The 27,371-nt window shown below is 34.2% G+C and overlaps 1 protein-coding gene across 1 annotated transcript; it reads left to right on the forward strand.

Moving 5' to 3' along the window:
* Positions 1-6,068: 6,068 nt before the first annotated feature.
* On the forward strand, positions 6,069-13,512 carry LOC128550653 (CD63 antigen-like; the record flags this gene model as incomplete). Its single annotated transcript, XM_053530108.1, has 4 exons — positions 6,069-6,272; positions 6,990-7,064; positions 8,160-8,441; positions 11,327-13,512. Coding segments are annotated over 4 exons (627 nt in total), but the record flags the coding sequence as incomplete, so codon positions are not given.
* Between the last annotated feature and the right edge of the window lie 13,859 nt (positions 13,513-27,371).

Raw genomic sequence — 27,371 nt, forward strand, 5'->3', positions numbered from 1 at the left:
TAAAATTAAAAAGAAATTTTATTGAAAATTTAGCAAAAAATAAAAAAAAAAATTAGGCATAATAATATGCACCTTTTTTTTTGTTATTTAACAAATTAATGATAATCGGCATGGGCATTATTTTTTTAATCTTTTATCTTTTTTTCGCCAGTTTAATCCTCGTGATTTTTTGGTGTTCCCGTTTTATGTTTTTGAAAGAAATGTACAAATCGGATGAACGTTGTTTTTTGTAAACCCTTTTTGATCCAAATTTAAATGAATTCTGATAAAGTCTTATTTTTTACTTCATTTTCAACAAAATTTTAAATGTAAATGACCCCTTTTTTTAGAAAAAACTGGGTCCGTCCTGAAAAAACCCCCAAAATGCTTGTTAGGGTTTGGATCCGTACCTCTGACACTTCCTTTAGTTTTTTTTGATGCTATTTTTTTAAGTCCCCAAAAAAAATGTTTTAAAGCATGTTTAAAAAAGAAAGGGTTAATGGCTTTCTGTGCTCCAAATTGTGTGTCAGTACCTTTTTCAATATTTTGGGGTTTTTTATTTGTTTCTGGGGCAGATGTATGAACGTTTTTTTTAAACTAACATTTTTCTATAATGTTGCAAGTGAAAGCACAGAAATGTATACATACTAGGCTATTACTAGTGCAATAATTTAGAGCATTAAAAAGCCATCAGTAATTGAACTTTGTATTAGAACAATTTTTTTTAGACTTCAAAAATTGTGCGTCATAAAAATCTGAAAAGGGGAAATAATTCTACCAAAACTGAAGGCAACCAAGTTATTTTAATTTTTATCTATGTAAAAAGCTTAATAAAAAATTTAAATGGACCGTTTGAAAAAAATATCTTCTTATTTTTAAGAAATCTAGCAAACTGTTAAAGCCCGATTTGGGCATGTTTCCAGCCTGTTAAGGCCCTTCCGTCATGTTTGGTAGAGAGGTCTACCCGCCAATGGTTCCCTTTTTTGTTGAAATTTAAAGCATGAAATTGCCTCGCTAACATTTTTAGCTCAACTTTTCGAAGAAAAAGAGGTATTGTACTCGCTTCCGTTCGCGTTGGTTTTTAAATTTTTTATAAAAAAGATTTTTCTGTTACTGTCGAACTGTTGCTTGAAATTAAAAAAATTATTTTTAAAAGTTCACCGGGGAAAAAAAATCCCATAACTCTGATTTGAAATTTTTACGAAATTTTGCCCTTTTTTAACATGGATTTTTGGTTAAAGTTTTTTTTTAAAGGAAAATTTTCTTGTTACATCAAAACTTTGACTTGAAACTTAAATACTTTTTTCCATCGCTACAAAGGAGAAACCATCCCCCTAACTCTGATGAAAATTTTACAGAATTTGCCCTTTTAAAAATTTGAATTTTTTGTTAAATGTTTGAAAAAGTCAAATTTTCTCTGTTACATTTAAAACTTTTGACTTGAAAATCAAAATGTTATTTTTCTATCAAAATCTACCAGAAAACACCCAAAACCATAAAATCGTGATTTTTAAATTTTTACGAAATTTGCCCCTTTTTAAATTGAATTTTTGGTTAAAGTTTTTGTAAAGCTGACAAATATCTCTGTTACTATCAAAGCTTTTGACAAGAAACTCAAAATAATTATTTACTATCAAAGTCTACACCAGAAGACACAATACCCATAACTCTGATTTGAATTTTGACAGAGTTATGTCCCTTTTAACTTGGATTTTTAAAAAAAAAATTTTACTGGCAAAGCTCTAATTCAGAGTCAAGCACTGATAATAGTCGAGCGCGCTGTCTTATGGACAGCTCTTGTTTAATGTATATTTTTTTATTTTTTTGTTATATTTGTTTTTGCAATTTAGTGTTACTGGTAGTCTGCTGTGTATTGAAACTCCTGTCAAGGCAGATATATTCTCCCACATGTTCAATTTTCTCAAATCATATCTCCAAAGATTTAAGTCGCTTATTTCAAATTATGAATAATACGGGTAACAACTACAATTAAAATACCAGATATAAAATATGTCATCCCGATAAGCAAAGTGAGTAAGGATACCTGACCATTACAGTAAAGTGCTGCCTAGAGATCTTGTAATCAAGTTATCAATATGAACACTGAAAATGGTATTTGCAGTTAGGAGAATATAATTTATCTATCAAAAAAACAGGTGATGATTTCAGAAATTTGCCCTCTTTTTCACTTGGTTTTAAATTTTAACAATGCAAGTGACAAGAAACAAAAATATTTATAATCTTAATTTTAATTCCAAGAGAAGCACGATCATGAATTCAATAAATAATTAATACTCATATATTAGGCCTAACAGAAAAATTGTTTGTTTCTGGTAAAATGCTAAAAAAATTAGGGTATGTATGTCGTAAAATTTCGGATTTAAGGAAGCTTGCACTAGTTAATTGGCATGTGATGCATTGATAATACTATTGTTAAAAACACTTGCATGCCCAATGGGTAATGGAAAAGTTCAAAACTAATGATTTTAAGATGGAAAGGAGAGGAGGGTTTGTTAAATACTCCTGAAATCATTAAAAAAATTACAGTCTGCCACCAAACAACATACAGTAATATATTCTAAGTGAATGATGTATTACCGGTATTAATTTATTAGTTCTTAATTCAATATATACATTATGTACATGTGGTTTATACTTTGGACTTTGATCTTCACCGTTCGTCTTTAAAGTTCTCTTTTAATATTCTTTTTTGCAATTTGACAAAGGCTCCATCTATACATGTATTTAGTTAAAAACAAACACAGTTCTTCAGATAAAAATTAAATGATTTGATATCTAGGCGTGATCTTGTTTCAGGTATTTTTAATCTTGAATAATACAAAGCATTACACTTTTTGTGTGGGCAAAGATTCAATTGGGAACAGTATTTGTGTAATGATTTAGACAAGTTGTCACGAACACAATTGTTAAGCTACCATTACTGACCTGGTATGAAAGATATAATACAAAGTCACTAAATACCAGAAGCTTTCCTATTATTATAAACCATTTATTTACTGACGTAGTTCAGTTCTATTTACGGACGTAATTCAGTTCAATCAATGAATGCATGTATAAATGATAAAATCATAAAGTTACATGCAGCCTGATGATATTGAGATATTGAATATATCTTTTTCTTCTGTGTACTAAGGCCTAAGGGTAGTTAAATGTATTTTAAAGTTGCAGGTTTACAAAATGAAGTTTAATACACTTTACTTTCATATCTTTTCTAAACTTCTGAAATGAAGGTAGTTTAGAGAATCTCTACATTAATGAAAAGTTAAACATACAATCTAATATATATCAAGTTCTAAGGTATTAAAAAAAATAAAAAAAAATCTACCAAGAGCTGTGTTGTCACTTGTAAGTTCTTTATCCACACCTAGATAATTAATCTTTAGCCTGCTGGCGGCAAGTGATTCTGCCTTTGCGACCAGTGCAGACCAAGATCAGCCTGCACATCCGTAACTTGTGAACACAAGATCTTAAATTATCATTTCTGGCTTTGCCGCTTGTGAAAATCTGCTGGTGGCTTTCAGTCTGTGTTGCTCAACATTCTACATTTTAAAATAATTTCAACTTATTTCAATAACATACTGCTCATAATTGCATAAATATAAGCTTTGATGTGAACCCTAACAAAATATAACAGTAAATATAATTTTCAAGCGACAAGGGGCCTTAATTCTGAAAACTTGTGCCTTATAATTAGTCCTATATAATTACACTGTTATATATAAATATGATTTTAACCTTTATCACGCTGGACACAATTGTTTCTGCCTTTTGCAACCAGTGTAGATGATGATCAGCCTGCACATCCATGCAGTCTGATCATGATCTGCACTGTTCGTCATTCAGTCAGTATCTTTTTTGTAAGCACCCCATTTAACAGTTAATGGTACTGTCCAAATTGAATGATGGACAAGTTCATTTTAGAAATTTAGCAGGGTACATGTAAGTGTGTACTGGCATTCAAACAGGTTTATACAGGGTAAATATGTATCTCACCCAGCTTCCTAAATGGGAATTAAGATTTTCACTTACGGAAGCTTCAAAAGTGGAAAAATCTGAATGTTAGAAATTAAAGTGAATTTTTAGCTCACCTGAGCACAAAGTGTTCAAAGGTGAGCTTTAGTGATCACCCTGTGTCCGGCGTCCGGCGTCCGTCCGTCGTCAACAATTTGACTGTTAACACTCTAGAGGTCACATTTTTGACCCAATCTTAATGAAACTTGGTCAGAATGTTACCCTCAATAAAATCTTGGACGAGTTCGATATTGGGTCATCTGGGATCAAAAACTAGGTCATCAGGTCAAATCAAAGAAAAAGCTTGTTAACACTCTAGAGGTCACATTTTTGGCCCAATCTTAATGAAACTTGGTCAGAATGTTACCCTCAATAAAATCTTGGACGAGTTCGATATTGGGTCATCTGGGGTCAAAAACTAGGTCATCAGGTCAAATCAAAGGAAAAGCTTGTTAACACTCTAGAGGTCACAATTTTGGCCCAATCTTAATGAAACTTGGTCAGGATGTTACCCTCAATAAAATCTTGGACGAGTTCGATATTGGGTCATCTGGGGTCAAAAACTAGGTCACCAGGTCAAATCAAAGAAAAAGCTTGTTAACACTCTAGAGGTCACATTTTTGGCCCAATCTTAATGAAACTTTGTCAGAATGTTACCCTTAATAAAATCTTGGACAAGTTCGATATTTGGTTATCTGGGTTCATAAACTAGATCACCAGGTCAAATCAAAGGAAAAGCTTGTTAACACTGTAGAAGCTGCATTTATGACTGTATCTTCATGAAACTTGGTCAGATTGTTAATATTGATGATCTTAAGGTCCAGATTGAATCTGGGTCATGTAGGATAAAAAACTAGGTCACCAAGCCAAATCAAATGAAAAGCTAGTTTACACTAGAGGCCACATTTATGACCATACCTTAATGAAACTTGGTCAAATCTTGATGATCTATAGCTCATGTTCAAATCTGGGTTAGGTGGGGTCAAAAACTAGGTCACTAGGTCATATCAAAGGAAAAGCTTGTTAACACTCTAGAGGCCACATTTATGACTATATCTTCATGAAACTTAGTCAGAATGTTAAACTTGATGATCTTTAGGGCAATTTTGAATCTGGGTCATGTCGGGTCAAAAACTAGGTCACCGGGTCAAATCAAAGGAAAAGCTAATTAACACTGTAGAGGCCACGTTTATGACTATATCTTAATGAAACTTGGTCAGAATGTTAATCTTGATGATCTTTAGGTCAAGTTTAAACCTGGGTCAGATGGAGTCAAAAACTAGGTCACTAGGTCATATCAAAGGAAAAGCTTGTTAACACTCTAGAGGCCACATTTATGACTATATCTTCATGAAACTTAGTCAGAATGTTAAACTTGATGGTCTTTAGGTCAAGTTCGAATCTGGGTCATGTCGGGTCAAAAACTAGGTCACGGGGGTCAAATAAAAGGAATAGTTAGTTAACACTTGAGAGGCCACATTTATGACCATATCTTAATGAAACTTGGTCAGAATGTTAATCTTGATGATCTATAGGTCAAGTTTAAATCTGGGTCAGGTGTGTTAAAAAACTAGGTCACTAGGTCAAATCAAAGGAAAAGCTTGTGAAGACTCTAGAGGCCAGATTTATGACTGTATCTTCATGAAACTTAATCAGAATGTTAATCTTGATGATCTTTAGGTCAAGTTCGAATCTGGGTCATGTGGGGGCCAAAACTAGGTCACCGGGTCAAATCAAAGGAAAAGCTAGAACTTTAACACTTTAGAGGCTACATTTATGACCATATCTTAATGAAACTTGGTCAGAATGTTGATCTTGATGATCTTTAGGTCAATAGGTCAGGTGAGCGATACAGGGCCTTCATGGCCCTCTTGTTTAAGATTTTGCACTGAATAATTATGGCATATTTCTTATAATTATTCAGTGTATTTATATGCTCTGGGCCTTCTGAATGAAGCAGAAAATTATAGTGATTTTGCTTCTCCATTCCATAAGTAAGGTTGATTTCCATGTAATTCTGCAATTAGATGTTGAAGTTAATGTTAATAATGTGTTGATTTGATATTTTTCAGATTGTTGCAATAGCACTGATTGCAGTTGGAGCCTATGTACAGATTGCCCTGAAAGACTATTTTGACCTTATCGAAGGCTCGTTTAGTTCGGCAGCTGCGTTACTTATAGCAGTGGGCGTGATAATCTTCTTCATTGCGTTCTTCGGATGCTGTGGAGCATACAAGGAAAACAGGACATGTGTCCTTATTGTAAGTTTTAATAAAATAAAAGATTTTTTTCTTATAAGTTATATAATGTAAAAGGTTTCAAGAGACAAGACGTGCTTCATCCATAATTTACATCACCTGTGAAACTGGTTAGAATTACACCAGACTTGGTCTGAAGCATCCTGGCAAGGTCCTCTCTAAAATTTGTTTTGATGGTTTCGCTTGTCACCTTTCCAGGGGTGGGTTTAGTTAGAAAAAGCTTTAAATGACATATGATGGATCTCACCAACTTGGTCAGTGCTTCCTGATGTCCCAAGGTCAATAATTTTGTCTGCTGACTGACTAGACATTCTTTAAGTGTTTTATTACATGGCAGCAAAAATAAAATATTTTTTATTTTTTTTTGCGCAAGTTTTTACTGCAAGATATTCAAAAAAAAATTAGTGTTGAACTATTGACTGGTCAGTAGCGCGAACTATGGACTGGTGATTTAAGTAAGGAGCCGTGTAATAGATAATAATAATACAGTGGAAACTCTGTATCTTGAATTTCAAGAGATTGAGCATTTTACTTCGAGACTTAGAAGTTATATTTTGTGCATTTTGTTTTGGGGGACTTGAAAATTTTAAATGTCTTCGAGATAGCCGGAATTTTGAGATACACAAGTTAGAGATAATGAGTTTCAACTGCATGTGATTACTTAATCTGTTCTTGTACTTTTCACATCACGAAATAGAATTTATATTCTTTTTATTTCAGTTTGCTGGTCTGTTGATAATTATCTTCATAATGGAAATTGCCGGAGGAATTGCTGGCTTCGTCCTTAAAGGCCAGGTATGTAATATCTATAATATTAGATTATAGTGAAATAATGATTTGTTTGTTTGTTTGTTTTGGGTTTTACTCCCTTTTTCGACAGTATTTCAGTTATGTAAAGACGGGTAGTTAACCTACATGTAACCAGTTTTCCCAGATTCTGAACCAGTACAAACCTGTTCTATGCAAGTAACTGAGGTGGAGGACAAATGATTTCAGACACAAGGTTTTATATCAAATCGTCGTGGAGAATGTATGTTTCACCTGGGGATCAAACTCAGAACCCCACGATCAGTAGATCTGCGCTCTTCCTACTGAGCTAAGCGGTCTTATCGTAAATATTAGGGAAGTACCGATTTGTCTTGCCTAACTAATGAACTCAGAGGACAGAACTCCAGGCTGGATCGAGAGGTTGCCAGATCTATGCTCAGGTGAGGTGTTGCGCTATGTATGTTCTCCATGATGATTTGATAAAAGACAATGTGTCTGAAATCATTTGTTTTCCTCTGGCAAACATGTGGGGAAGTTGTCAGTGCATAAGTGGAGACTATTTATAAGTTATTACTAGTACAGAATCCAGGAAAACTGGACAGATTAACTGAGCATTGTTACATAACTGACATACTGTCAAATTATAATCAGTTAAATGTGAACAGAAAGATAAAAAGATGTGTGGTACAGGTATCACTGGTCAAAAGAATTAGGTCAGATATGTTATATTTGTCACTGGGTTGAAGAAATTAGCAGCCAGACCGGTACTCTAACAATTCTGATGCTCTGCCAGCTCAGGGCTCATTAGCACTTTCTCTACTATGTTATAACAAAGTTCTATGCAATGATACTCTCCCTGACTGTAGTGAATACTTCCTCAAATTTCTGGATGTCAAATCTCTAGGGGTGAGAAAATGTGCAGCCATATTGGGAATCAAAGTTTACAGAATTTCATGTTCTGTGTCATCCCCACCACCCCTCCCCCTCCAACATACACACAGGGAGGGCCCTGAATGTAGTTTTTTCCAGGTTCTGCAATTTTGGGGCAAAAAAGACTCCCGATTTGAGGAATTGCCTTTTATGAATTTAGAATATTTGATTATAAAATCTGTTTAAAAATAGGTAGAAAAAACTGTCGAAAAATACATGAAGGACAACATTAAGAAGAATGCCACTGTTTGGGACAAGTTACAGAAGGAATTCAAGTGCTGCGGTATCCACAGTGCAAGTGATTGGGAAAGAAATGACCTTCCAGATTCTTGTTGTGTAACGCCCTCTGCAGGATGCACGTATAACAATACAGCAACTTACTATACGAAGGGATGCCTGGATACATTTACAAACTGGGTAGAGGATCATGTGTATTACGTTGGAGCTGTAGGAATTGCATTTGCCTTTATCCAGGTAATTATATACCAAGTTTCTTACTTAAAGGCCTACACTTTGGGGAAAATGCCACTTTCAAGGGCAGATAATTCTTTTTCAGTACCGGTGACCTATGACTTTTTATTGCATATTTTTGTTTCTTAGATGATTGTCCTTCAATATATAGCGGATATTTAGCAATACACGAAGACAATACACCAACGCAGACAATACACCCTGTCGATACCAAATTACACCTCTGGGCATAATTTAAAACTTCGTGGAGTCACGAGAGTGTCCTTACACACAAGAACGATTATCAGTCAATCTGATTCACCAAATTCAGACCCGCCTACTATTACGAAAGCAAATGAAAGGAAATATTTGCTGAGCGCTTCGTCTAAAGTCCCACCCATTTTCTTGATACTAAACGCAAGTTCAAGCCAATTCACCAAAGTAATCGATAATAAGGAAAAGTCGAAGATATTATAGATAAATTTGTGCGATCGTAAAATATTACTGTTAAATAAATCTACTTGCTCGTAAATTTCAGTCGCGTATTTCAGTGCGTTTGTAAAATTTCAGTCGAAGAATTGAGATACAAATGAACTAAAGCAGTTTGTTTGTTTCTTTTACGTGCCCAAAGTATAGCATTGATACACGGCCCCATTCAAGGGCATCAAAATAAAGAGCTACTTGCACCTTTAGGTGGTATTTTCGCTATACATTTTATGTATGAAACCTTAAAGAAATTTAGATACATATATAATGAAATTTAAGTCTTTTTGAAAAGCTTTTCAAAAGTCATAAAATAAAATAAAACACGCTGTTTTGGATAAATGACCTTATATAAATTTTGAAATAAAAAGTTAGAAATTAAAGAGCTAAATGTTCATGTTTTAGAAGTATCTTAGTAATGAAAAATGACCATTTAGAGACAGTTTTATAGATTTGTTTTGAAAATGGTTGAAAATTAAGATTAAAACCTATATCTCACTCAATGTGATATAAGGATAGACTGGTTCAAGAGCAAATTGCATAGACTATGGCATAGTTAAAGTATGAAGTGAAAAAGAGATTGAAAAAAAATGGTATATAATTTTGAACTGACTACTTATCTTTACATGATAAATCAATGTTAATGTGTATGCATTTGCTTGTTGAGTTATTTGTGGAATGTAGAAAATAAATTTAAAAAACTGAACTAATTGAGTGATATTATATTAATTCTAATTTTTTCAACATTATTGATCCTCTGCCGCACGCACCTTTTTATGCCCCCGAAGGGAGGCATATAGTTTTTGAACCGTCTGTCGGTCCGTCGGTCTGTCAGTCTGTCTGCAATTTTCCTGTCCGGTCCATATCTTTGTCATCGATGGATGGATTTTCAAATAACTTGGCATGAATGTGTACCACAGTAAGACGACGTGTCACGCGCAAGACCCAGGTCCGTAGCTCAAAGGTCAAGGTCAAACTTAGACGTTAAAGGTCATTTTTCATGATAGTGCATTCGTGTCCGGTCCATATCTTTGTCATCCATGGATGGATTTTCAAATAACTTGGCATGAATGTGTACCACAGTAAGACGACGTGTCATGCGCAAGACCCAGGTCCGTAGCTCAAAGGTCAAGGTCACACTTAGACGATAAAAGTCATATTTCATGATAGTGCATTGATGGCGGTGTCCGGTCCATATCTTTGTCATTCATGCATTGATTTTAAAATTACTGGGCATGAATGTGTACCACAGTAAGACGACGTGTCGCGCGCAAGACCCAGGTCCGTAGGTCAAAGGTCCTAAACTCTAACATCGGCCATAACTATTCATTCAAAGTGCCATCGGGGGCATGTGTCATCCTATGGAGACAGCTCTTGTTCTTTAAAAAATTTAAGTGGCGGGAAAAAAATTGTGCCCAGTGGAAACCCTGATACCTGATTACTCAAGTTTCATACTTTGTATAAGTTGATCGGGTATTTAAACAATGAACACTATTTGTAAATATATATACAATGCACTACAATAAACCTTTTATATAATTTATCCCATTTTAATTATTAATAGTTTTATTTTTGTATCTCCAGTTTATACTAATTTTTATCAAAATATGTAAAGAAACCACTCGCACTAGTTATGACTGGTAACAGCTTTATTAACTCACTTTTACTTTTAGATATGGTAGATGTTATCTTGCTGTAAGGTATTATGTAGTAAAGCCTTGTGAAATATACTGTCTGTCAAAATAATGTGATAAAATTCTTTTGCATGCTTAATTTTATAGTATGAGATGTTTATCATAATAAACGTTATTTCTGGTAAATGTGAAATAAGTAAAGAGTTGCTTACTTAAATATACACGTACCAGGTTGATCATTAAGTAACAGAAGTAGTGAAAATTTTCAAAAACAGCTGCCGGAAGACGATAACGCTCGACTGTTCTAAAAGCCTTGTCACAAAAAATATAAATGAATGAATACAATGGCATATACAAAAAGTAAAATAAGGGGCAACAATTTTGTTTAAACATGAGTATGAGCAATATAAAGTTCCCCTCTTACCATGTTGAATGAGATACAAGCTTGCATATAAAAACTTTAGCAGAAAGTGCCAAGTCAAAAAAGGGGCATTGGTACATGAAAAAGTTATAGAAGAGTTATAGAACATACTGCATGTCTGGTCATGGCAGTGAGTAAATATGAGTTCAAACCGTAACTCCTCCATCTAAAAAATACTAACAAAGGGAGTTGTCGATATGGGTTTCTGGTATTGACTAAAAATAAGCTTATTTCAGGCGACAGTCAACATAATTCTTTTACTTTTGTCTATATTTCAGAAAATTGTATCGAATTATATCATTTCGAAATGTTGATAGGCTCTGACTTTGCTAAATGAGAAGGTCTGAACAATAATTTGTTTTGTTTTGCAGCTCGTTGGAATCCTGTTTGCCTGCTGCTTGGCAAGAGCTATCAAGAAGGAATACGAAGTTGTGTAAACCAGTCTAGTGGAAAAAAAAGAAAACTAGAAAGCATGAAAAACCGGTCTATGAACATTAACCAATCTGATTATTGAGAAAATATCTCTGGCATTATGGGAAGGATATTTGTATTTTTGTAGAATGTAGAATCTTTGATAACTGTAAGGTGATGGAAATAAAAAAAAAATTAGTAACTCATGTCAGATAGTTAACGCTCACCGATTTAATCATATTTATGGATATATATTTATTTTTTGCTTTTTACCTACCTTACATGTAGGTTTATATTTCCAAGTAGGATTTTAATTAATCAAAAAAACAACGTTTTTCTATGCTTTTCATTTATTAACATTTATTTGTCCTGATTCACAGAGAAAGGTTATGGTATGTTTAAAGTGCACTGAAAGCTAAAGATTTAGTTAAGTTGATTTTGCTCACCATGTTAAAATTTGCACAAGAATCTGGACTACTTTTTTTTTTCTTTATTGGAACTGAAATAACTATATTTAGAATGCATATAGTGTACCGGTAGTTCTTCAGTATTATATGCTATAGGTCTGTATAAATAGCACTATTGTTCGCTTGTCTAGGTTTGACAGATATTCTCTACAGACACAATAATAAAAAATGGATGTACGTTTTTGCATGACACAAAATCATACAAACGTGAAAATGTGCTGGGGTTGATTTTTAAAGCCTAAGAATTCATGAAATTCCAATCAACAGAAATGTTTACCAGGTTTAACATGCCAGAGAAACTCTTAAGAACATGCATTTTGAGTTCTTGTTTAAGATAGACTTTCATAAAAGCTTTGTGTCTGGAATGAAACAAAATACTTACAAGATGTAACATAGTTTCTTAAGCATAATTTACATTAAATTTTGTCACATTTGGACGCCATATGATAGAAAATATAGAAAATATATTTATAATATACTTGGTATAATCATCTTAGTGTGCTTGGAAGTAAAATTGAGAACGATACAGCTTTTTCTTTCATTTCGAAGTTCCATGTTTTTTAGCTGTGAGTTGTATTAAGATAAATTCTTGATTTACTTGCATTTCCCAGTTTTTCTTTGGTTCAGCTTTTGTTTTGTGATTAACACATACATCTGTGCAATTAAACAGTTTCTATGTTTGTTTGGTTGTGTATTTGATTTGTATACTGAAGTCAGTCACATTTTTCATGTTAGATCTTAAGTTTTGAAACTATATCAACTTGGCTCAAGGTCAGAGTTTACTATAAATGAACGATTAGTTTTTTCATCATATAAAAGAACTTTGGTAAGAAAATTGCTGAAACGCAAATTTTTGCTAGGATTGCCAGTAAAGAGTATTCTTTTCAAAATTCTAGCCACCTGTAATTGTATGATATTCCTTCAGTTGGTTATAAAGTACCAAACGTATAGAAAAGCATTATTATTTTGTTGAATTTTTTTTCTGGTAGTCTGTTGAAAATACGAGTTAACTGCTTGATTTATGTTAAAGAAAAACTGTTGATACGTGTTTAGCTGTGTTCATCTACATCTGTATAACTTTCATGGTTTTTGATAACTATGCGTGTTACAAAATTTCTATTGTTGATGTTGTTGTTGTTGTCTTTCTTGTCTAGTTTTGACCGCTTGATTCTAGAACTCCGGATGAGCAATAAAAACAGTGCTGAGTAACAAAATTACAGCGCATGATTTGAACTAGGAAAGTAAGGATACATAATAGAAATGTTAGTTTATTCTAGTAAGTGACTGTTAATGTGTAGACAATGCAGTATGGAACTAAGGTACAGCTTTTTGTCATTTCATACTTATTAACTTTTCATATTTGTTTTTCTTTTTTTCGTTCCTGTTAAAAAACAGTTACAAAAGTGAAAAATACCATGTGGGAAAATTATCGCATTTGAGTGTTTTTTGACACTTTTTACATAAAACAGTAGAAAAAAAAAACTTCCATGGCATAGGCACGATTTTTTTTGGTGGGGGGTGGAAACAATTGCGGACATTGAGGTTTCTTGTGACGTAAAAGTCTGCCTGGAAAGAAAATTTTTATGACAGAAGTTTATCTAAATTTGTCATTCATGATAAAGTTGCAAACAAAACCAGGTAAAATTTAGTCATACAGTGGTTTAAGTACTGTTCTTGCATGTTTATTTAGATTTGTCCATTTTTTATGCATTACATGTTTTGCTGCGTATGATATATATGTTTTATCTGTAGCCTATTCAAAGTTGTATTTCTGACTGTTTTACTACATTCTGTGGTAATCAAAATGGCTCCAACTATTTCATCAGGAATAAGTTAAAGAAAAAACTATTGTAGGGCAGACCTTTTTGCTAAAAAGGCCTACCACATCTTACTTTGTTAAATATTCCATCAAAGTCAAGGTCAGGTCAAATTGTTTTATGGGGCTGACCTTTTAGCAAAAAAGGTTTACCATACCTTATTTTTTAAAAGAATCTTTTTTTTTGTAAAATGAAACAAACTCAAAAACAATTACGTTTGGAAATTTTTTTTATCGACAAATTTTTAACTTCTTGCTTTTTAAAACCGATTGTTTTTTTGGATACATAATTTCTTCGTTTTTTTATTGTTTTTTGACTTTAAAATCTTTCAAAAAAGTACTATAGAAAAAAAAAAACACACAAGGGTTTTCTTGTTTTTTAAAACACCGTTAATTCTGTGAAAAAGTTTTTCTACCCCCCCATACCGCACCAAAATGGTGTTTCTAACATGTTTTTCCTCTGTTTTTTTTTCTGAAACGTTTTAGCCAATAAAAAATTTCAAGGGATTTCATAAAATTTACACAGAGTTGGCATAAAGGGGTGTAATGCAAAAATAGGGGTCTTTTCCCTTGGGGTAATGGGCGGGGGCCCCCCTAGTGCTAAACCAGGGCTGGGGCATTAATCTTTTACAGTGGCACCCTTGGGGTGTTCGCTAAAAACAGGATAATTTAGCTCAAGCGAAAAGACTTAAGTATTGGTGCCCTAACGTGTTTGATGGGAATATTTTGAGCAAAGTGTTAAGGATACCTTTCAAAACAAAAAATTGCTGTTCTTGTCACTTTTCGGGGTTTTTAAAAACAGGAAGAAAACGTGTTTTAAACAAGATTCTCCCCGCTTGCGTGCTGTTATAACCCCTTTTTTATATGCCGGTTCCGGGCAAAGTGTAAACGTTTTGGGGGCCCAAAAACGGAATTCAAAAAAAAAATACTCACTAAAAAAAAAAAAAGACTTTCCGGGCGCTTTCTTGAAAAATTAATGACGTTGAAGACATTGTATCCATTTATCATTTTTTACCTTTTATGCTAGAATAGCTTGGGCGCTTTCTTTTTGGGTTTTAACATTTGCAAATCCTTTTGATACGTTGGTACCCTTACCCTAACGGGCTGGGCCCAAAACCAATCCCCGGGGTTCTGCGATGTTATAACACAAAAAAACGGGTTTCGCTACATAACAAAAAATTTTTTGGCAATGTTGAATTTTCAGCTCAGATCGGGTTTGCTTTAAAAATTGAATTAACCTTTAGCCCACGGGGGCTACGATTCTCCCTTTGCGACCAGTGCAGACCAAGATCCCCTGCACATTCATACAGGCCCTGGTCTGCACTTTTCCTTTTCAGTCAGGTAAATTTTCAGGAACACCCCTTTTAAAATTTTTAAGTGGTACTGCCCAAATTGAATGATTGACCAGTCCATTTAGGAGTTAAGACGTCTATGATATAGTTTTTTCGAAGACGAGTGTGGATTGGCCAAACCGTGCTCTGTTTACAAAACTCTGCTTAATTTCGGAAACAGTTATTCTATCAGCTTTAACAAAGTTAGGTCTCAAATAAAAATTCTTTGTTTCCGTAACATGCTCAAAAAATTTAGGTAGTAAGTCGGAATTTTTTTTTATAAGGGAACTGTTTTGCAGTTTATTTTAGAAAATGTCCCAAATTTTTTATGCATTAGAACATGTTTTGCTCGATATGAATAGTTAGTTTTTATGCGTGCTGCTACAAAGTTGTATTTCATGACTGTTTTACACATTCTTGTAACAAAATGCTGACCAACTATTTCATCAGGCAAAGTTAAAAAAAACTTCGTAGGGCAAAGACCTTTTTGCAAAAAGGCCACCACATCTTAACTTTGTTAAATTTTCCATCAAAGTCAAGTCACCATCTATGAGATATAGGGCTAAACCCTTTTAGTTAAAAAGGTTTAATTCTACCTTATTTTGTCAAAGAGTGCTATTTTTGTAAAAATGAACAAACTGCATTAACAGATTTACGTTTGGTAAATTTTTTTCCGATCATATTAACTTCTTGCTAGTTTAACCGATTGTATTTTGGAACATATATTCTTCTTCTTGATTGAAATTGTTGTTTGACATTAATCAGTTCTATAAAATATCTATAGAATAAAACTCACACACAAGTGTTTTTCTTGTATTTTAAACACCAGTGATTATCTGGACAGTTTTTCTACTCCCCCCCCCCCCCCCCCCCCACCTCCATTTACCACCAAACCACCATACCGGCACCAAATATGGTTTCTGGTAATCATGTTTACCTCATGTTAATTTGTCTGAAACTTTTTTTTTTAGCTAGATAAACAATTCAGGGATTTCAATGAAATTTACACAGATTTAGGCATAAAGTTAATGCACAAGAGTAGAGGTCCTGGTCTTTAAGGTAATGGGCATGCCCTAGTGACTGAAACCATCGCTAGGGCATAATCATTTACTAGTGGCATCCTTTGTGTTCACTTTAACATGATATATTTACTCATACGAAAAGAACTTTAGGTAGTTTGGTGACCATCCCAACGTGTTTGATGGAATATGTTTGAGCAAAGTGTTTAAGGATACATTCTAGCATAAAATTGCTGTCATGTCACTTTTCGGGGGTTTTAAAAACAGGAAGAGAACGTGTCATAACAGAGAGATTCTCGTGCATTATGCCCTTTGACTTATAAACTCTTTTTTATTTGGCGGTTCCTGTTGGCAAAGTGTCAATGTCACTTTGCCCCCTAAAACGATAATTTCAAAACAAATGCAGTTTCAACATAAAAAAAAAATTCTCAAGACATTTCCCGCGCATTTCGATTGAAAAACATTATTTATGACTTTAAAGACTTGTATCCATTTATCAGTTTTTTTAACGCGTTTTGTTCTAGAATAGCGTGGTCGCATGTTCCGATTTCGTGTTATAACATCATTGCAGAATCCCTCTGAATACTTGGTACCACTTGCCGTTAGAATAACGTGGCTCGTGTACCACCATCACTTGGATTCTGCTGGATTTATAACACGGAAAAAACATCATTATCGCTACATTAACAAAAAACGATTTGGCAATGTTGATTATTTCACTACAGACGGATGCAGTATAAACTGATTTTAACCTTAGGCCAATGTGTCAGCGAATTGCCTTTGCGACCGTGCAGACCAAGATTCCACCTGCACATCATACTGGCCCTGGGTCTGGCACTGTTCGTTTTCAGTCAGGTAAATTTTCATGACACTCCCTAAAATTTGAATAATAAATGGACTGCCCAAATTGAATGATTGACCAGTCCATTTTAGGAAGTGTAAATACTGTGAATGAATGGCAGCGATAGTTGTTCAAGACCTGAGTGTGATTAGCGAACGGTGCTCTATTACAACTCTGCATTTATTTCGGAAAACGGTTATTCTAATGCTTGTAACAAGTTAGGCCTAAAATTTATAAAAATTGCTGTGTTCCGAACATGCTACAAAAAAAATTAGTAGGTCGGAAAATTTTTTTTTTTTGGAATTTTACTTTTATTAAGAGACTTTTCAGAAATTAAATTTTTGTGGTCAAAAATAAGAATACAATAACGGGGTTATGCCTTTAGAGCATCAGAAGTGATTTCTAACATCACTGACCATGTTTAAAGCAAAAAAGTGCAGTTTTGCAACTTATTTTGTCAAAAATTGAAAACATAATTCCCATTTAGGTTAGCCATAAATTGTGTAGTCGGATACTGAAACAATTTTTATTTTACGCCTACCTAAAAACCAGTCTATTTCCTATGAAAATTAGTTATTTTTACAGGGCTAGATTCTGTTAGTAACCCTGTAATGGTGTTTTAACGTGTGCCTCAACCAGCATTGATTGTGTATCGCCCAAACCAGTCATATGACATGATAAATTACCCACACCATGAACAAGTAGGCACATTGAGGTAATAGTTAAAAATAATCTACTGTGGCGATGTTTAAAACTGCACATGACTATTACGTACTTTTTTGTGATTTTTCAAAGGTTGAAAGCTATATATTTATTAATTGGCATAGGCATTTTGTGATATCAAAACATCGACCAACAGGTAAAACTGGTTCTACTAGGCATTAGCTACAAAGGGCCCCAAAATAATCACTTTGTTTTCTGCCTTTACTAGATTGACTTATGTGGGATAAATATTGCAGATAAAAACCTGTATCGTTATGGTTTAATTGTAAAATTTTCATGTCTGCACAACACCTACTTTCATAACTATGTGTAATCAATTAGAATAAAATTCTGTAGTTATCATTCCAGTCAAACAGCTGAAGTTAATAAACCAGTTGTGAATGCCAGATCATGTTGAAGTTTAAATCCCTGGGTTGTCTAGGACTGGGTCCATTATCGTCCAAATTTAAAAACTATAAAAATTATTTGCGCTGTACTTGCTTAATGTAGTAAATATTTTTTAAGAAACATAATGGCTGTACAACATTTGACTACCTAGAAAGAGCTATACAAAGTTACAACAGTACATTTTTAAAGTAAATAAGGTAAGCACTTATACAGCCTTTTTACAAATTTATGAAGTCCCTGATTTCAGTCCTTAACAAACTATAGAAGCAAGTCCATTGGTTTCCAGTTGTAGAGAGAAATAAATTGAGCTAGAAATGAAACTGTAATTTCCACAAGGAAGTGCCTTTGAACTTAAACGTTACTGGCAGTCATTAATTACTATACTACATGCATTAGCCTTTATCAGCATTGTTTGTTTGAACAATTTACATTAGGTCATAAACACAACCTATATGCAAGAGATCCTATGACAAGTTTGTTACATCACAGGGAGCTGGTTAGTATGAATGGCATGTCCGTTGTCTGTCTCACACAATTTTAATTCGAAACTGCAGTTCCGAATCGTTACCAAACTGGTAGTAGCTCATATAAACCCCCCTCCCAATATGATTCAAATGTGGGCACTATAAGCCTATTAACCAGAATATGCCATTGGAGAGCTCTTAAACTGCTTGATTGAGCTTCATAGACTTAGTCTGTAGCCATATTAAAGGTTCTCTTTCCATATTTGGAACCCAATGGCACTTGGCCCTTGGTTTAGTGTCACTGGATGTATGAAGAGCACCTATTACACTTCTCTGTTAACTATTGAACTGTTTGGAAAGCTCCATTGAACTAGGTCCCTGTTAACATTACTATTATGAAGTCAGTTATGAATTTCTTCCATATGTGGGGCTTGAGGCCCCTTGAAGGCCGTCCCTTGGTTAACAACAATTTTTTGTTGAACCTTTACTAAACATGTACTATTCCATATCATAAATTACATTCAAGGTAAAATAACCAGTCCTTTGGTTTCATATGACGGATTATTACTCAGTCTGCTAAATGCCCACCAGACTACATTTGCATTTTGTTGTCATAAAAAAATCAGACAATTATTCATTCAGTGAAACCAGGAAGTTATCCATCTCATCAACAAATTACGTATCTTCAGTTTCTGTTTTGTTTTTTCATTTCCCCTGGTAGAATGATACTGATCTAAATAGAGGGAATTACTCAGAAATCGTACCACAATTTCTAATAATAGCTGATGATAAAATTAGTTATTAAAGGTCAAATGTAATATGCTGGATATACAATAGAACTAGGGAACATGTCCTTTGGTAAACAAGAACAATAGATGTACTGTAGAACATCTTTGAACAATTTAACCAGAATACTGGATGTATGGTAGAGCACTTGTGAACACGTTCCTTGGTTAACCAGAACAGTGGATGTATGGTAGAGCACTTGTGATCACGTCCCTTGGTTAACCAGAACACTGGATGTATGGTAGAGCCCCTATGAACACGTCCCTTGGTTAACCAGAGCACTGGATGTATGGAAGAGCCCCTATGAACACGTCCCTTGGTTAACCAGAGCACTGGATGTATGGTAGAGCCCCTATGAACACGTCCCTTGGTTAACCAGAGCACTGGATGTATGGTAGAGCCCCTATGAAGACGTCCCTTGGTTAACCAGAGCACTGGATGTATGGTAGAGCCCCTATGAACACGTCCCTTGGTTAACCAGAGCACTGGATGTATGGTAGAGCCCCTATGAACACGTCCCTTGGTTAACCAGAGCACTGGATGTATGGTAGAGCCCCTATGAACACGTCCCTTGGTTAACCAGAGCACTGGATGTATGGTAGAGCCCCTATGAACACGTCCCTTGGTTAACCAGAGCACTGGATGTACGGTAGAGCCCCTATGAACACGTCCCTTGGTTAACCAGAGCACTGGATGTACGGAAGAGCCCCTATGAACACGTCCCTTGGTTAACCAGAGCACTGGATGTACGGAAGAGCCCCTATGAACACGTCCCTTGGTTAACCAGAGCACTGGATGTACGGTAGAGCCCCTATGAACACGTCCCTTGGTTAACCAGAGCACTGGATGTACAGTAGAACCTGTACACGAGTTCCATTGTTAACCAGAACAGGGGATGTAGTTTAAAACCTTCTGTGTTAACCAAAATACTGAATGCACAGAAGAACCACTGTGAACATGCTCGTGTTTAACCAGAACTCTGATGTACTTGAGTGTTCTGCATGTATCTATATAGTGTAGTTTCAACTGCACTATTTCTTATTATCTCTGCAAAATCAACCTAAAAATGTCGAACACCTTGAGTATGCAATGATTGAAAAAGTCCCGATACTGCTTTAAATAAGAAAGAAATAAATGCCTAGATCTACAGTAAATAACTTGACATTGCAAAGTTGTATAGATTTATGTTCATTTCTTTGAAAGATTCTTTTTATGCCCCTGGCATCTACTGATGCGGGAGGCATATAGTGATTGTCCTGTCCGTCCGTCGTGCTCTGTACGTAAACGGTATCTGATTCTTAAACTCAAATGGAACCTCGTTCTCGTCTCTAGCATCAATACCCTTTACTAGAATGACTTGATACTAATGCAGATGTAACCTGTAACCATTCCTCATCTTCAGACGTCACCTGACCTCAGTTTGACCTTGAACTTGACCTCGTTTTGGACTTAGGTTGCTTTGTATCAACAAGGATGCCACCGGGGGCATCAAGCGTTTATTGAACGCAGCTTCTTGTTTCAGTTCACAATACAGGTATCAAACACAATAAAGTGAGATATCCTTTTAATGTTGTATCCAATAACAGTGATTGTATGTGTAAGATAAAATCATTTTAATATTGTAGATCTATATAACTATAAAGCTAAAATCGCTTTCACTGGTATTTCATCTGTTTCGTTATTATGACATTGGAAGATATTTTTTGTCAGTAGCATTGTCAAGTGTTCATTATATAGGGTATTTAGGGTATTCAACAATCAACATCATCTCCATCACTTGACAAACCCTCTTCTAAAAGGCCATCCAGCCTTTTCCAAAGCTAGGTTAAATACACTTAAGTTTTATAGTTATAGATCTGTAAGGAATGTTATAATGAATATTCCTTGCTTCCATAGGCCTGCATTCCATTATCTGTACAATAGAATACCATTCATATGACAGGGTGGCTTTTAAAATAAAACACTGTCAATAGCTTAATATAAAGATAGCTCTTTTTTCTGCCAACATATGAAATATTGTACATAATCTAGGTTAAATTCTATGAGGTGGAATTTATTTTTGCACTGTGTTTATTAAAATTATTGATTTACAGGTAATCGGCCTTATCAGGTTTTATGCTATAAATAGAACTAAAAGTACATGAGTTTTAGTTTCGCAAGAAATGATAAATTATTTTGTGGTTTTATGAATGCATCAATTAACAAAATCCTGTTGATTTTATTTTCATATTCCTTTTGTCTTATTTGCTACTACATACTAGTAAGTGCTGTAAAATTAAGATATTTGTGCACAGTAAAAGTTCACTATCAAGTTCACTATTCTTTACTTTTAGAACCAAAATTGGTAGAAGGCCAGCTACTGAAAAATAAAGAAAACCTTTTTTAACTATAACAGTCATTGATACTGGTAACACCTTCCCCAAATAAGAATAGTTGAACCTTAAAGCAAATATATCTGAAATGAATCATTTGTTTGTGGGGAAGGAGAAGAGGCCTAGTTACCGGTATGTTAATTGCATTAAAGGTCCATGATGCTTTAAATTTATTATTTTAAAAACAGATGAAACAGCTTTCCAAATAGATTTTATGTGTACTTTTTGGTTAGAAAAGCACTAGTTTTAATATTGCACATGAACTGTTACATTTAGAGCCATAAAGGGAGGTAATAAAAAACAACAGATTCAATAAAAAATTCTTGCTTATTAAGCAATATACAAACCTTTGACGAATGTTAAAGAAAACGATTATCAAAAATAGGATTTAACAAGAAATTAATGTATTTCATGTTCATAACGGAAAATGTGGCAGTCACTTTTTAAACAAAGTCATTATGAGCCTTTAAATTATGAATTGTGGTAAAATGTTGGATCTGAGAAATATTGCTTGAAATGTTATACATTAATTATTGGTTGAACAATTAATTATTTTGTAAATATTGACTAGAACTAAATATTTGTCAAGGGCAAATTACCTTTTTTACCTAGGAGTGTTTTTTCCTCTATTTTTATCGTAAATCGCATGCATGTAAGTGAGTAGCTGGTGCAGTTGATATATCAGCGAAATCAATTTTCCTGTTTTTAATCTCCGCTCTTCTGGGCTAATTGTCAATCCTATACTTTCCAAGGACATACAGGCCACAGATGGTTTACAACTGTTGTATGGTATTGTTGCAGTTAAATGTAACATTTGACTAAAGCACCAGCTTGTTTACAAACAAGTGCTGCAGTAATGTAATCAATTTGTAAGTAATTAAAGCTGATTGATATTATATACCTATTAATATACCTTACTGTAAACAGTAACAAAAATGTCATTGCATTTGGTTATCATATCCACCAGACTGGTTATTGTTATCATATCCTCTGGACTGGTTATGGTTATCATGTCCACCAGACTGGTTATGGTTATCATGTCCACCAGACTGGTTATGACATGTCCACCAGACTGGTTATGGTTATCATGCCCACCAGACTGGTTATGGTTATCATGTCCACCAGACTGGTTAACCAGACTGGTTATGGTTATCATGTCTAACAGACTGGTTATGGTTACCATGTCCACCAGACTGGTTATGGTTATGACATGTCCACCAGACTGGTTATGGTTATGACATGTCCACCAGACTGGTTATGGTTATCATGTCCAACAGACTGGTTATAGTTATCATGTCCACCAGACTGGTTATGGTTATGACATGTCCGCCAGACTGGTTATGGTTATGACATGTCCGCCAGACTGGTTATGGTTATGACATGTCTAACAGACTGGTTATGGTTATCATGTCCACCAGACTGGTTATGGTTATGACATGTCCACCAGACTGGTTATGGTTATGACATGTCCACCAGACTGGTTGTCCACCAGACTAGTTATGGTTATGACATGTCCACCAGACTGGTTATGGTTATGACATGTCCACCAGACTGGTTATGGTTATCATGTCCATCAGACTGGTTATGGTTAACAATGTCCACCAAACTGGTTATGGTTATCATGTCCAACAGACTGGTTATGGTTATCAATGTCCACCAAACTGGTTATGGTTATTATGTCCACCAGACTGGTTACAGTTATCATGTCAACCAGACTGGTTATGCTCAGTGTGCCTCAGAAACTATTTAATCATAACTGGAATGTCCATGACATTTTGAGGACAAACAGAAACATTATTACTACCATTAAGAGATTCGTCTTAGCATTTAAAGAAATAACACTGATGATTTCATTGCCAGTGAAACACATTTTGTTCTCCCTTTTTTTTTTTCGTAATTGGAAACTGCAGACATATAACTTGTGCTGACAGGTCAACTTACTGAATGTCTATACAGTTGTGATATTAATCAGTAGTGTTGAAGAAATTTTGAACAGTCACACCAGATTTCATTATCTAATTGAAAATAATCAATAGCCTTAGTTTATTTAACATATTCACCTGTTTTTATCTAACATCATGGACATTCGGCCTGGTAAAGGTAATATCTATAGTTTATGTAATAATAACACCCATTACTTATTTGCAAAAATTAAACTTCAAAGATATTACCACTGTGGTAACAGTACTATTCACCTTGGGAATGGCGTAAAGGTCAGTAGTAACAACTATTGCCCAAGGTCAGATGGTCAATAGTTCTGACTAATGATCCACCATTCAATGAGAAATTTCTTATATGACATCAAAATTTAATATTTACAGTTTTTTACTTGAACATGAACTCGAATGCATTTTGAATTACCTCCCTTTTTTGTATTTCTTTCTAAATTTTGTCCAGACAATACTTTTGCAAATTCTAAAGAGAATTTAAAGAAACTTTTGGTTACGATTGGTGACAATAAGAGGAAGTGCAGTGTGCATGAACCTTAACTCTGTTTTGAATATTTCTTTAATTGTCTTGAAGTTCCTTTTTGTACTCTAGTAGAAGAGTAAATACATTTTACTGATTTATCTTCCCTTCCACTGGCAGACAATATAGGTGTTCTGTTTAAACTAGCCTAAAACTGAACTGTATGTCAAAATAATGGGGCATAAAATTGTACATTCAGGATAGTACTGGCTGTCTTTTAAAAACATATTTCCTGTATTATATTAACATATAAAGTGTAACTTGAAAATTTTTGTATACATGTTCCTTCAGATAACATGACTTTTGTGCAAGTTGTAAATTTGAGTAATACCACTTTGTGTAATATGTACCTAATGTGACACTTTTTATAATAAAACAGACAAGGTTATTAAATTTGACAGGTGTAATTTTTATGTTACATGAAATTTTCCGTATCTTAATTAACTGTAACTTTTCAACAGCTGGAGGCTATTTGAACTAATGACAGACAGAGGTTTGAGTCTATTGATGTCAGAAACTAGGTAACATTTAATATTTTATCACTTTTCAGAAAAGTTTACTTCCTTGCAGTCTGCACAAAATTTATGTATTATCTTTGTTATCATGACACTGAAATTTACATTTTATTGTCAGTGGCAGTTAGTTTAAGTTTTCAATGTTAAAACACTAGTTTTCACATTTCTAGCAATGTAACAGCGGGCAGTTAACCTAAACCAGTTTTCCATGAATTCTGTACCAGACAATAGCAAAACTGTTTCTCTGCAAGTAACTCCAACATCCTCAATATCAGTAGTGAGGACAAATGAATTAGACACATATGTCCGTTTTATCAAATATTACATTAGAACAACGCCACGCCCAAGGATTAACTCGTTACCATACGCAATCCGTAGACGGAAAAACCCTTTTACAATACCTACTATTTCAAGTTGGCAGCTTGTCATGGCAAGAGGACTCTAATATCATATTTAATAAGCTATTTATACGAACAGTTTGAAAACAGGACGTATATTATGGGAACGCCCTAACTTTGGCGGGCAACGGTCGGGCTGGGTGGTGCGGCCGAGCAACACAGATCTATGTTTCCGGAATGATTCTTCTTACATGCATGAAGATTTTGATAAACTTGGCACAGTTGTATACATCATTATTTAGAACGGAGTGTCATCGCAAGACCGCAGGTCCCTTAGGTCTAAGCAAGTTCACACTTATGAGGTCAACAGTGGTCAATATTCAATTATGACTTTGTTCCGAGCATATCTCTACATGCATAGAGGGATTTTTGAATGAAAGTTGTGGCACAATATGTTATCATCATAGAAACGGAGTGTCATTGCCAAGAATAACCATTGATCCCGAGTGTCGTAAGACGTCAAAGGTCACACTTCATAGTCAAAGAAGATACAAGAATGAAAACTTGTGTCGAGCAATATCTTCTCATGCATAGAGTGATTTAATTAACTGAAAAGTTAGGCACAATTGTTCACTTATCAGAACGGCAGTGTCATGCCAAGAACCTAGAGTCCTGGTCAAGGTCAAGGTCATCACCTTAAGGTCAAAGGATACAAGAATGAAAACTTTGTCCGGTAAATGCATTTCTTTGCTATGCATGGAGATTTTAATATAACTTTGGTCACAAAGTATCACCACCACAAAACGGAGTGTCATGCGCAAGGACCCAGGTCACTAGGTCAAAGGTTTCAGGTCAAGTACCCATTTAGAGGCAAAGGTCAAGACAAAAATGACAAGTCCTCGGAGAGCATTTCTCTTCATGCATGTGGATTTTGATGTAACTTGCACATTATACACCATTATGAGACGAAGTGTCATGCCGACAGTTCCTTCTATAAATCAGCTTATATTTTAACCTTTTTCATTACTAGACATAGGAAAAATCGAAGACCTATTTCTGTAGTACAACATGCATGTTACATCCAATTTTGAGGTGTATTTTGACCAATCTCTACTCTGGTAAGATTTTTTGTGGGACTTGCAATTTTTTTTTTTTTTTTTTTTTTTTTTTTTTTTTTTTTTGAGATTAACTTCCTTATTTTTAATATAAATACTTATATTGTAACTTTTTTATAATTGACCGTAGGGAAAAACCAAGACCACTTTTCTGTGGTACAACATAGTTGTTACTTTCTAATTTTAGGTGTATTTTAAGGTATCTCTACCTGGTAAGGAGTTTTTTTGTAGACTTAGAAAAACAAAAGAATTACAATGATTACTAAACAACCATAAAATTAAAATTACATCTGCAAATACAGGTGCTAGAGTAAAGAAATTTGCTGTGACGGGCGTATATTGTGACATTCTTGCACTCTTGTTCAATAGCTGTTTTCAAATAACTCGAACAAAACAATATTTTATGACAACTTTTCTGATGCAAAGCAAAAGGACACTTAAAAAAAAAAAAGATTTATATATAAATAATATCTTACCAGAGCATAGCAAGATATATTTTTCCATTCTTAAAAAGTAATAAAAATGTTTGAATTATAGTAGTTTATATTATAATAAAAATAATGTGCAATATATGTTTACCTTTTCAACACAGTATTAAATTTTATGATATAGAATAAGTTACACCAGTATTATAATAGATGGATAATTTAGGGTTAAAACCTTTGAAGCAGAATATATATTTTCTGAAAATTTTTGACAAATGTCTTTGATAATTCTACAAGAGGTAACAAATTTCATGCATTTAGATAAATATGTTAATAAGAACAATTATGAAAATTTCAGCAAAATAATGTATTGCTAAGATATCATTGCATTCATTTTATAGCCTCTAATAACTTTTAAAAAGTCGCAAAATACTGATGCACGTTTTGTTTTTCTTCAACAAGCAAACATAATTTATTATGGATATTGACGGGTAGATATTGAATTTTCACTGATATATGGTCACATTATCAAACCAAATTGAAATTACAAGATGTAACAACACTGTATTATATTATTATTTTTTACGAGGCCTGAACGCAATACTGTCGTAAGTCCTTTATTTAATAGGAGTTACTACAGTATTGCATTCAACCCTTGTACAGTACTGTTGTTTTGTCATCATTTTCCTGCACCTTATAATAAAATTCATTAGTTTGTAAATTCTAAACATTTATGTGTATTTTCTGTGAAATTTTAGAAGTGTGGTTAGGTTGCAAAATATGATATCATAGAATTACCTGAATTTGTTTATGTTTTTGTGTTATTATGGCTCAGACTACACTAAACTTGAACAGATTTTGCTGATCCTGCCGAGTTCGATCTAACCGAGTTCGGTTGCTAAAGGTGACACTTCCCTTTAACAAAGTAGTGTTTTAT

This window comes from Mercenaria mercenaria, chromosome 18, assembly GCF_021730395.1.
Source record: "Mercenaria mercenaria strain notata chromosome 18, MADL_Memer_1, whole genome shotgun sequence".
NCBI lineage: Eukaryota > Metazoa > Mollusca > Bivalvia > Venerida > Veneridae > Mercenaria > Mercenaria mercenaria.